This window comes from Eptesicus fuscus, chromosome 15 (assembly GCF_027574615.1).
Source record: "Eptesicus fuscus isolate TK198812 chromosome 15, DD_ASM_mEF_20220401, whole genome shotgun sequence".
Lineage (NCBI taxonomy): Eukaryota > Metazoa > Chordata > Mammalia > Chiroptera > Vespertilionidae > Eptesicus > Eptesicus fuscus.
In genome coordinates, this window is record NC_072487.1 from 58,663,388 (window position 1) to 58,675,983 (window position 12,596).

At 43.7% G+C, this 12,596-nt stretch overlaps 1 protein-coding gene across 1 annotated transcript in view; it reads left to right on the forward strand.

Moving 5' to 3' along the window:
• Positions 1 to 209: 209 nt before the first annotated feature.
• Positions 210 to 12,596, forward strand: part of RAD23B (RAD23 homolog B, nucleotide excision repair protein) — a 46,224-nt gene continuing 33,837 nt past the window's right edge. Inside the window, exon 1 of the mRNA XM_028145879.2 lies at positions 210 to 683. Within this exon, the coding sequence (XP_028001680.2) occupies positions 618 to 683 (66 nt within the window). The 5' untranslated portion in view covers positions 210 to 617. The remainder of the gene's footprint in view (positions 684 to 12,596) is intronic.

Here is a 12,596-nt window from a genome sequence, read left to right on the forward strand (position 1 = left end):
CCGCCGGGCGGGGCCTGGACGTAGGCGGAGCGGCGGCGAGCGGGAGAACCGCCCAGGTGGCAGACGCTACGAGGCAACCCTTAAGCCCACGAGACACAGGCACTGCGCCTGCGTACGCCGCGGGCATGCCGCAGCCGCAATCGCCCCGCCCCAATTCCGGGGCGGAGTTCTTAGCCGCGCCTGCGCACAGCCTCGCCGCAACCTACGCCTGCGCGCTGCGCCCGCCCGGCCCCATCCCCCAGGTTTTTCGGGTGGGGGAGGGGGCACCTCTCGGCGAGTCACGATGATGGCGGCCACCAGCCTGTGGTGAGCTAGCGGATTCTCTGCTTGTCTCGAAGAGCTTCTCGAGCTTCCTGCACACTCAGGGGCTGGTGCTTGAGGAAGCTAGGCGGCCCGATCTCGCGGGAAAGGCCGCAGTCGCAGGCAGCCGCGCGGCCCGAGGCCACGGCGCGGGGAGAGGCCGCCCCGCTGGGCGAATGTGACAAATCCCCACCCCCACCGTCTTCCTTCCGAGCGCACGAGGAGCGCGGGCGACCCCAGGGCCACGCCAGGCCACAGACCCCGCCCAGCGGCCAGCACCTGGAGCAGGCCCGGCAGCGGAGCTGCGCGGCGGCACCATGCAGGTCACCCTGAAGACCCTCCAGCAGCAGACCTTTAAGATCGACATCGACCCCGAGGAGACGGTGCGAGCGGAGGGGAGCGCGGGGCTGGGGCCGCGGGGAGCACGAGGGGTCCGCCGGGCCTGGGCCGGGGGCGGCGCGGCAGTGCGCGGGGACCCCGCCTCAGCTTGGAGCAGGGCTCGGCGGCGCGCCCGAGCGGGGACAACCCCTGGTGCACCGGGGAAGCTCGGTGTGCGTGGGCCTCGGGCCCCAGGCGCTGGATGAGGCCTGAGGGCTCCGGGCGCTGGCCAGGCCCGGGGGTCCCAGCGTCCCGGCCTTGGTGGCGTGCGGCGGACCCGACCCTTCGGAGTTGGCCTCGGGCTTTGTGGCAGGAGTAAGAGGAAGCAGTGGCCGGGCGCCGAAGGCCTGGTGGCAAATGGCGTGGAGCACGCGCGCGGGGTGCTGAAGGCCTTGGCCTAGGAGTCCTTAGTGGAGATTGGGTGGGTGGGTGGGGCCAGGGCTTCCTTGGCGGGCCCTCTGGTGTGGGTGCTTAGGTGGGGGAGGGAGATGGAGGCGTCGCCACTACCACTGCGTGGACCTGGTTAGGCGCTAAGCTCTTGGGAGATGGTAACCGGAGATAATGAGCTTTTTAAAAAGGGGGGTGTCATGTTCCGTCTGTCTCAGGGTGAGGGTGAGGGGTGGAGAAAGTGGATCCCGTGCCCTCTTCCCCCCAGAATTGGTAACTTTTTTATTTGCCTATATATCTTGAAGCCTTTGGCTGCAGTTCTCCCGCCACCGAATCCACATCGATAGGTGCACTTTGAGACCTCTGGTGATTGAAGATTTTTGCTTTAGAGCCCTTCAAATCCAGGCTCAAACTCAAGTCCAGGTTAACGGGTCCTCGGAATTGTAGAACCCTGCATCCCCATCACCCCCAATAATAGCACTTTATGGGAGAGAAAAGATAAAAACTTTGAATCTTTCCTGCATTTAAACCTTTGAACACTTTCGGAAGTCCACATGGCGAATTATTCGAACTTGTATCTGTGACTGCAGAAAGAGCCACTGTTGAAATCAGAACAACAAGAATCTAATAATGCCATGATCTTACATTTACTGCTTATATTTTGGAATTGCCATTCTCTACACCCTTGAGGTTGTCATAATGCTAAATTTAAACCAGCAACTTTCTGTCCATCTATATTTTTAAAAAATAGTTAATTCTGTTCTTGGAGACCAGGGGCCATGGTGTTCATTAAATAGACATGGGTTTCATTGTGACTTCGTACGTACTTGTTATGTACCTGCTTTGCAGAGATGTGAAGATTAAATAGTATTTAAGTTGGTGGTCACTAAATGGAATTGATTTTTAATCGGTGGCTACCTTTGAGTGAGGTTAGAGTAGTGTATGTTTATCTCTGTCATTTAAAGTTTTCTACATCTTTATTTAAGAAACATTATTTAGCCAAGACCGGTTTGGCTCAGTGGATAGAGCGTCGGCCTGCGGATTGAAGGGTCCCAGGTTCGATTCCGGTCGGGGGCATGTACCTTGGTTGCGGGCACATCCCCGGTAGGAGGTGTGCAGGAGGCAGCTGGTCGATGTTTCTCTCTCATCGATGTTTCTGGCTTTCTGTCCCTCTCCCTTCCTCTCTGTAAAAAATCAATAAAATATATTTAAAAAAAAAAAAAAAGAAACATTATTTAAGAGGCATAGTTTCCAACCTTTTTGGAATTGTTTTACAAAATGATTTTATTTCAAGATATGTATAGAAGTATGCTGTGATTAAACTTTTAAAGGTGCAGAAGATATCAGTTGTAGATAAGAAACTTCAGTGTCCTCAGAAGTAATTGACAATACCTTGTGGATTGATACTACTAATAGAAATCAGATTCTTGAATATTCCTTTACTGCTTAGTGTGTAATAATGAGTTAGAGGATGAAAGTTAAAATGCAGCTGTCTTTTTAATGTTTTCAGGTAAAACTTTTTATTAAATGTCTTTGATTTTGGTTCTTTGTAGTACTAAATGTTGGTGCTGCAGGAACTTGACCAGCTTATAATATTCAAAATTAATTCCAGAATTATTGAAACAAAAGAGTTTTTTAATATCTGTGAGTTCATTTAAGTTAGTCAATGACTTTCTACAGCTCTACTGAAGTATTTATATTTTATAAGATTTGTATAGCTCTTTGGGCACTTTGTACATATATTATCTTTGAGCCAATATTGTATTTGTATAGATTTTTAACTATTTGCTATTTTCCAGTTTATTTCCAAGGAAGTGTATTAGTTATATGAATTATAAACTTCTAGAATATTATATTTTCGGGGAGCTCATTGTTACAAAGTGGCTTCTCTGCCTTTTTTTTTTTTTTTTTTTCTACTTGTAGAAATGTAAAAACTAATGCTCTGGGGCAAGAAATGAAAACATTTAACCTGCTATATGAGACATTTTAATTAAAGTGAATTGTAGATTTTCATTTAATGACTTTAAATTTCTTAAATGTTTTAAAAATAGAACTATTTTATCTTTAGAGTGTTTTTTTAGTTAATATTTTCAAAACAGAATTTGAATGTAGAATTGCAATAAGAAAAGAAAATAGTGAAGACCACGTGAGTATAAATCAGGGATGGGGGACTGCCAAGGGCCATTTAGATATTTATAACAACATTCACAGGCCATTCAAAATTATCAACTTAAAAATTAGCTTGCTATATTTGGTCAAACATTTAATTAACTCATCCCTAATGCCTTAGCAGGGCCATACCAAATTATTTCTCTGGCCTTATACTGCCCCTACCCGTGGTATAGAGAGACTAATAAGTATCCTGTTTCTAATCTGTTGAGAAAACTAGGTAACCAAGGATATTAGAGATAGATCTATATATATATAAAAAACCATCAACCATAATGCTGTAACCCCTGGAATGACCGGTCGCTGTGACACCCACTGCTGCCAGCGAAATGGCCCGATCCAGGGGTGGGTCCATAGCCCCTCCTCCCAGCTGCCCTGCCCCTGATCAGCCACTCCCATCCTGATCAAGGACAGGGAGGCTGGCCAACCCCCCTGCGGCCCTTCTTCCCCCCCACCCCAAGCCAGCCTTACCCCTGATTGCCCCCCAGTGGCAACAGCAGCGGGATGATGGTGGTGGCGCCGCCTTCCACTGATCAGCCGGGTCGCCTCCTGCAGAGGGAGGCCAGACTGCAGTTTAGGCCCGCTCCCCACGGACTCACAAACTCACGAGCGCAGCGGCAGTGGCGGGAGCCTCTCCCGCCTCCGGCTCCCGCAGCAGTCAGACATCTCCCAAGGGCTCCCGGACTGTGAGAGGGCACAGGCCGAGCTGAGGGACCCCACCCCCCCTCACCCCGAGTGCACGAATTTCTTGCACCGGACCTCTGGTCCTATATAATAAAAGCATAGTATGCAAATTGTCCCCTTGACCAGGAGTTGTCTGGGAATTCAACCGGGGGGCGGGGCCAGCTAGGGTTGGCGGCAGGGGAAGGGAGGGAGTACCTGGCTGGCAGCCACTAGGGACCCTACCAGTGTACGAATTTCATGCACTGGGCCTCTAGTTGTTAAAACATTCAAACCTGTAAAGAATTTTTGTGAGTTTATTTGAGCCAAACTCAACAATTGCCAGAAAGCAAAATCTCAACGGATTGGGATAATGCTCCAGAGAATGGCGGTTTTTCACCTCTTTTTATACATTATAATCAAAGGAGAAGGCATAAGTGGGTTGGTTACATGAAATCTATTGGAGATAAATTAGAGAGGCGGAAGAAATCAAAGCAGGGGAAACCTCTGGGATTGAATAAAAAGTAAAATGGTAGACACTTCTTTTACTTAGGTGGATACAGGATATTTAAGTCAACAATTAGCATGATAACAATAATGAAGGAATTTGTGGTATCTGTCCTCGTGCCCAGGCATTGGGTTGTGTCCTGAGGAGTCCAGAAAAAGGGAAGTTACAAGTTACCCTGACATTTCAAGGATATGCTATCGTAGATCCAAAAAGACAATAGGCTCAGTTAAGGTAAAGATTGGCCTAGGACAGTGGTCGGCAAACTGCGGCTCGCGAGCCACATGAGGCTCTTTGGCCCCTTGAGTGTGGCTCTTCCACAAAATACCACGTCCTGGGCGAGTCTATTTTGAAGAAGTGGCATTAGAAGAAGTTTAAGTTTAAAAAATTTGGCTCTCAAAAGAAATTTCAATTGTACTGTTGATATTTGGCTCTGTTGACTAATAAGTTTGCCGACCACTGGCCTAGGACATGACTACCCACCATAACTGCTTTTAGTTAACGTTTTAATTTCAGACCATCTTTGTGGTTACTTTAGGTCTTAAAGAGTTTGCAAGACTGCCATGCAGGCCTTTCCTGAGCTTGTCAGGTTAGCATGTGGCCCCTTTCATCCACATAATTGATTATGCTCTTGCTCTAGTACTTGTATGTGGTGTTTGCTAGCCATTTTTTATTAGTGACTTTTTCCTATTGTGGCTTATTGTATTTTAATACAGCTGTGATGGAGATAGTGCCTTATTGTAGATGTTTCTTAGATTATTAAAACATCCAGTAGTAAATATATTAAAATCTAAAGTTGCAGAGATGAAACTAAGGCTTGTTGGCATATTGGTAAAACAAAATATGGAGAGTACCTGGGAAATCTGGTATGGTTTCTGCCAGACTTGTGCTCATTCTATACCTGGCACACAGTAAGCATTTTATAAAGATTTTTTGAATGAATTCGATGCATTCTTTTGGTGAACTCGTCAAGTCAGTGAACCCTCATGTTTGCATGTTGATTCATTCATTTACTATTTGTTGAGTACTTATTAAATGTCACGACCTGCTGTCATGGTGCATACATTATAGTGGAGTAAATCAGTCATAAATCAAAATTTTAAAACCAGATAATGGTTATGTAGAGAATTGAAATAGGGTGAGGTAATGCGTTAGTGCATGTCAGGGTGGCTACTTTTAAATTGACTGATCACAAAAAGCCTTTTTTTTAAAAAATATATTTTATTGATTTTTTACAGAGAGGAAAGAAGAGGGACAGAGAGCTAGAAACATCAATGAGAGAGAAACATTGACCAGCTGTTTCTTGCACACCCCCTACCGGAGATGTGCCCGCAACCAATGTACATGTCCTTGACCGGAATCGAACCCGGGACCCCTCAGTCCGCAGACCGACGCTCTATCCACTGAGCCAAACCGGTTTCGGCACAAAAAGCCTTTTTTATTAAGGTGACATTTAAACTGAGATCTGAGCAATAATAAGCACTCAGATGGGGAGAGTATTTTCTATAGGTAAAGATCCTTAAGCCCTGGCGGGAGTTTAGTTGGTAAGAGCATCATCCCTATATGCCAAGGTTGTGGGTTTGATCCCCAGTCAGGGCACTAGAAGCAACCAATGGCCCAGCCATTGTGGCTCAATGGGTTGAGAGTAGTCCCGTGCACCAAGAGGTCACTGGTTCGATTCTGTCAGGACACATGCCTGGGTTCAATTCTGGTCAAGGGCATGTACCTTGGTTGCAGGCACATCCCCAGTAGGAGGTGTGCAGGAGGCGGCTGATTGATGTTTCTGACTCTCTGTCCCTCTCCCTTCCTCTCTGTAAAAAATCAATAAAAAATATTAAAAAAAAAAAAAAAGGAGGAAAAGATCAAATGTGTCTAATAATTGAGAAATCAAAAGTGAGATTTTAAACGACATGACCTTTGGTTTTGGCAACTTGAGGATCATCATTGACCCCGATGAGTAGTCTCCATGGAGTGGTGGGGCCAGAGTTAGATTTGAGTGGATTGAGGAATGTTTGAGAGATGAGGAAGTGGAGATAGTACATGTGGACATATATTGGTAATTATCCTTGACATCCCCCCTTTTCCTGGTATAGCTGTTTTAATCAGTGGGTTAAAAACATGAAATTGATTACAATATTCTGAGCTTCATAGCTTGTGGTAAACGTTGTTTTAAAAAGAAATCCACAGGAGAATAATGAAAAATATGTAGTGTATGTTTTAAAAAGAAGAAATCACCCCCAGCATGGTTAGTAACTTGCCTGGGGTCACATAGTCAATGACCTTGGTATGTAGTTTCAATACTCATGGTAGATGGTCCTGCCCATCCTCTGGCCTATTCTATTCCTTAAATTCTCATCCAGTGATCTTTTCTTCTACTTTACTTCGATCCCATTGATTAGCAACTAACACTTATCATTATTGTTAGCTGTAGCGCTTTCCCCATCCCCATTATCTGGTTTTGGTATCTCACTTTACCTTCTCTCGGATTCCAGTTCTAGTGAGACCTATAATCCATCTTTCCATATTTCTTTTCACTCCATCATGTTACTACTTCCACCCATGCTCAGCTACAAATAGGGCTGGTCATTAAAATCACCGACATGCAAGGGTCAGCATAGCATCTCTCTTGAGCCAGGCTGCCAGAGTTTTGGTCCTGCTGTAGCATTTGCTATGTGACCTTGGGCAAGTTACTCAATTATGTGCCTGTTTTCATATCTGTAAAATGAGAGCACTGCCACTGGAAGTACTAACTTCATAGGGTTGTTTTGAAGGTTATATGAGTTTGAGATAATATACATAAAGTACTTAGAACTGTGACAGTGCTTGGCAATATGGTCCCACTCACACTCCATTGTTCTTGCTTATAAAACTCCAAATGTGATTAAATTCAGCCCTATGTCTGTGCTTGCATCTGTGCAGCTGGAAGATGAACACATAGCCACATTGACTTGTCTCACTTAAATTCATGAATATTGGCCTTGCTCCCTGAGCCCATGCAGCTCAGCTGGGTCATTTATACCTCTGTGACTTTCTAAATAAACTTTCTCTTATAGCCAAGTCTTGATTCTAAATTCTTTCTTAGCCAAAACTCAAGTACCAAGGTTGTTGAACAGATGTCCGGTTTGACTCCACCGCTCTAACACCTGGTGTTGTTTTTACAGCCAACAGCTATCTCTGGATGGTGGAAATTGGGATAATTTTATTTTCTTCTCTTTACTTTTCTTTTTTTTTCTCCATTTTTTTTATTAAGGTATTATATGTGTACATATCTTACCGTTGTCCCCCCGTCCATTCCCATACATGCCCTCACCCCCCAGTGTTTTGTGTCCATTGGTTATGCTTATATGCACGCGTACAAGTCCTTCGGTTGATCTCTTATCTCCCCACCTCTCCCTAACCTTCCCGCTATAATTTGACAGTATGTTTGATGCTTTACTGCCTCTGTATCTATCTTTTTGTTCATCAGTTCATAATGTTCTTTATTATCCACAAATGAGTGAGATCATGTGGTATTTTTCTTTCATTGACTGGCTCATTTCACTTAGCATAATGCTCTCCAGTTCCATCCAGGTTGCTGCAAATGGTAAGAATTCCTTTTTTATGGCAGCATAGTATTCCATTGTGTAGATGTACCACAGTTTTCTGATCCACTCATCTGCTGACGGGCACCTAGGCTGTTTCCAAATCTTAGCTATTGTAAATTGTGCTGCTATGAACATAGGGGTGCATATATCCTTTCTAATTGGTGTTTCTAGTTTCTTAGGATATATTCCTAGGAGTGAGATTACTGGGTCAAATGGGAGTTCCATTTTCAGTGTTTTGAGGAAACTCCATACTGTTCTCCACAGTGGCTGCACCAGTCTGCATTCCCACCAGCAGTGCACGAGGGTTCCTTTTTCTCCGCATCCTCGCCAACACTTGTCGTATGTTGATTTGTTGATGATAGCCATTCTGACAGGTATGAGATGGTACCGCATTGTCATTTTGATTTGCATCTCTCGGATAATTAGTGACTTTGAGCATGTTTTCAGGTGTCTCTTGGCCTTTCTGTCTTCTTTCGAAAAGATTCTATTTAGGTCCGTTGCCCATTGTTTATTGGATCATTTATCTTCCTTTTATTAGTTGTATAAGTTGCCTGTAGATGTTGGAGATTAAACCTTTATCAGTGATAACATTTGCAAATATGTTCTCCCATACAGTGGGCTTTCTTGTTGTTTTGTTAATGATTTCTTTTGCTGTGAAAAAGCTTTTTATTTTGTTTATTTTCTCTTTAGCTTCCATTACCCTAGGAGCAGTATCAGTGAAGAAGTTCTTTCAGCATATGTCTGAGATTTTGCTTCCTATGGATTCCTCTAGTATTTTTATTGTTTCCAGTCTTATGTTTAAGTCCTGTATCCATTTTGAGTTTATTTTTGTGTATGGTGTAAGTTGGTGGTCTAGTTTCATTTTTTTGCAAGTATCTGTCCAATTTTCCCAACACTATTTGTTGAAGAGACTGTCTTGACTCCATTGTATGTTCATGCCTCCTTTGCTCAAATATTAATTGAGCATAGTGGTTTGGGTCGATATCTGGATTCTCTATTCTATTCCATTGGTCTATATGTCTGTTCTTGTGCCAGTACCAGGCTGTTTTGAGAACAGTGGCTTTGTAATACAGCTTGAAATCTGGTATTGAGATCCCACCTACTTTATTCTTCTTTCTCAGGATTGCTGTGGCTATTTGGGGTCTTTTTTTATTCCAGATGAATTTTTGGAGAGTTCTTTCTAGGTCTGTGAAATATGCCGTTGGTATTTTAATGGGGAGTGCATTGAATCTATAGATTGCTTTGGGTAGTATGGACATTTTAATGATGTTGTTTCTACCAATCCATGAACATGGTTTGTTCTTCCATCTGCTTATGTCTTCCTCTATCTCTTTTTTCAGTGTCCTGTAGTTTTCCGCGTATAGGTCTTTTACCTCCTTAGTTAAGTTTATTCCTAGGTATCTTAATTTTTTTGGTGCAATGGTAAATGGGATTGCTTTTTTAGTCTCTCTTTCTGTAAGTTCACTATTGGTGTATAGAAACGCCATAGATTTCTTGGCGTTAATTTTGTATCCTGCTACGTTGCCAAATTCATTTATTAAGTCTATTAGTTTTTTGATGGAGACTTTCGGGTTTTTTTATGAACAATATCATGTCATCTGCAAATAAGGGCAGCTTTACTTCTTCTTTTCCATTTTGGATGCCTTTTATTTCTTCTTGTCTAATTGCAATGGCTAATACTTCCAATACTGTGTCGAACAGGAGTGGTGAGAGTGGGCATCCCTGTCTTGTTCCTGTTCTTAGGGGAAATGGTTTTAGTTTTTGCCCATCTAGTTTGATGTTAGCTGTGGGTTTATCATATATAGCTTTTATTATGTTGAGGTATGATCCTTCTATTCCCACCTTGTTGGAGTTTTTATCAAGAAAGAGTGTTGGATTTTGTCAAATGCTTTTTCTGCATCAATTGATATGACTGTGGTTTTTATCTCTCAATTTGTTTATGTGATATATCATGTTTATTGATTTGCGGATATTGTACCATCCTTGCATTCTCTTTTTATTTTTCTATGCTCTCCAGATTTTCTTCATTAAAGATACTACTTCTCAACCTAGAAAAAAAATGATAAAAATAAATTCATAAACATCAGCCTTAACTAGGCCCTATGTATTGCCTGATAGGCATACATTTCCCCATTACATTCACTCTTCCACTGCCCTAGGCAGATTTCATGTCTCCTGTCCTTATTTTCAGCTGATGACCCTAGATTTTATATTTTATTGAGACTATAGAAACAATTGAGACAACTTTTACAAGGGCCTACCAGAGCTACCTACCTGCTAGCCTCCTTTTATTGTGGACTAGTGGTCTGGTGCACAAATTCATGCACGTTGAAAGGAAATTAATTAGAAGAAATATTTTAATATCACTATTTGCCCTTTCTCTATAATGGAAGTGTCAACCAAATTCACAATCGACAATGACAGATGGAAACACATGCGTGCAATTGGTGCCAGTGAGAACTTTATATGTATCACACATGCGTGAGTCACCTTAGCCTTTTATAGATATAGAATAAACTTGCTTAATTAGACCTGCTTTCTGATGTAGCTAAACTTTTTCCAGCCCAGTGAACCACCCCAACTTCTCTTTCAGGTAATTATCAGCAACACAGGAGTAAATATCAACACGAAGCAGATTATTATAGATTACACAGGGAGAACAAAGGGTAAAATATCTAACTATAGCAGTGTTTGACTATATTCTGCACAGTGAAAAAACCTGAAGTCGTTTTCAAGGTCCACCATTTCTTCTTTTCAGTTGGGTCAAGTTTCTAAGCTTTCTAAATCTTCATTTTTCGGCTAATGAAAAGAAAATAGGATTCCATTGAGTCTCCTATCTACCTACTCCAGGACTTCTGAGATGAGGCACGGGAAAACGCTTCACAGACATTTGGTTAAAGTGTAAAATGTTTCCACCTGCATTCCTGGGCTGAAGAAACTGCAAGGAGGCTAGTTGTTATGGAGAAGAAGCCGGGCATTGCTACGTGACATCATTACCTGGAGCCCACAGCACCCATTTCCAGGCTGGGCTGTGGGCCACATTTTGTGCCATGGGGTCTTGGCAGCGTTGGCTGCAGTTTGGTGGGGTGTCGCTTGGGGGTGGGGGTGGGCCTGTGTCCCACTTGGGGGAAGCCGAGTGTTGGTTTGTTGGCGCCAGGTCCATGGTGCTGGTCAGTGCGCATCATGGCAGCTCCTGCATTGAGTGTCTGTCCCCTGGTGACCAGTGTGTGTCATAGCGACCAGTCAGATGGTAGGAGGGACACCTAGCACATTAGCTTTTTTTATATATAGACTAGAGGCCCAGTGCACGAATTCATGCACCAGTGGGGTCCCTCAGCCTGGCCTGTGGGATCGGGCCAAAACCAACTCTCCGACATCCCCTGAGGGGTCCCGGCTTGTGAGAGGGCACAGGCCAGGCTGGGGAGGGAATGCAGGAGGGCTTCAGGGCGTGTCCGGCCTGTCTCGTTCAGTCCCAATCAACCAGACCCCAGCAGCAAGCTAACCTACCAGTCGGAGCATCTGCCCTCTGGGGGTCAGTGCACGTCATAGCGACTGGTTGACCAGTTGACTGGCCCCTGGGAGTCAGTGTACATCATAGCAAGCAGTTGAGTGGCCTTAACATATCATTAGCATATTATGCTTTGATTGGTTGAACGGATGCCGGACACTTAGCATATTAGGCTTTTATTATATAGGATAGCTATGTATTTTTTAAAATATATATTTTATTGATTTTTTACAGAGAGGAAGGGAGAAGGATAGAGAGCTAGAAACATCGATGAGAGAGAAACATCAACCAGCTGCCTCCTGCACACCCCCTACTGGGGATGTGCCCGCAACCAAGGTACATGCCCTTGACTGGAATTGAACCTGGGACCCTTCAGTCCGCAGGCCGACGCTCTATCCACTGAGCCAAACCAGTTTCGGCATAGCTATGTATTGTGGCTGGTGCTATTCTAAGCCCAGTCCCTCCAACTTTCTGCTATGTCCTATACTACTCTGCCATCTCTGAAGGATATCAGTCAATCAGTTCTCCTTTTCTCTTCTGCATCATTGCCTTTTCCATTTCCATAGGATAGTTAAAAAGTGATGTTTCTATTACTACCTGGGCCACATCCACTATATCTATCCATCTATAAGCTACCAAATACATGGCACCAACTTTAATTTTACTTTACCTCCCAGTTACAAAATTTGTTAGATTTCTCTGAAGACTGAGGTATAAGATTGCTTGTGTTGTCAGTAATTCTACTCTCAACAAAATATTTTAGCTAACCAAAGTCAACTAGGATACAAACATTTCCCCACACCATCCCTTGATCCACATTCCTCTCTGGCTACTGCCTCATTTCCCTACAGCAAAACTTAAAATCAATCAGCTCTTGAGTCTGGTTACTTTTTTCTACATCTTGCTCTTTCAGATGTAGCATACTGTTTCTAAATTAGAGGAGAGTTCTCCCCTCCCCCCCTTTGTAGTTGTCCTGACTTTGGGCACAATACTTAAATCTCTTTTCTCATTGGTAAAATGGAAGTACAGTATATAATTTATCTGCCTTTGTAGAGCTGATGTAATAATCAGGTGAGATTGTGAAGCTGAAAATTTTTAGTGAATT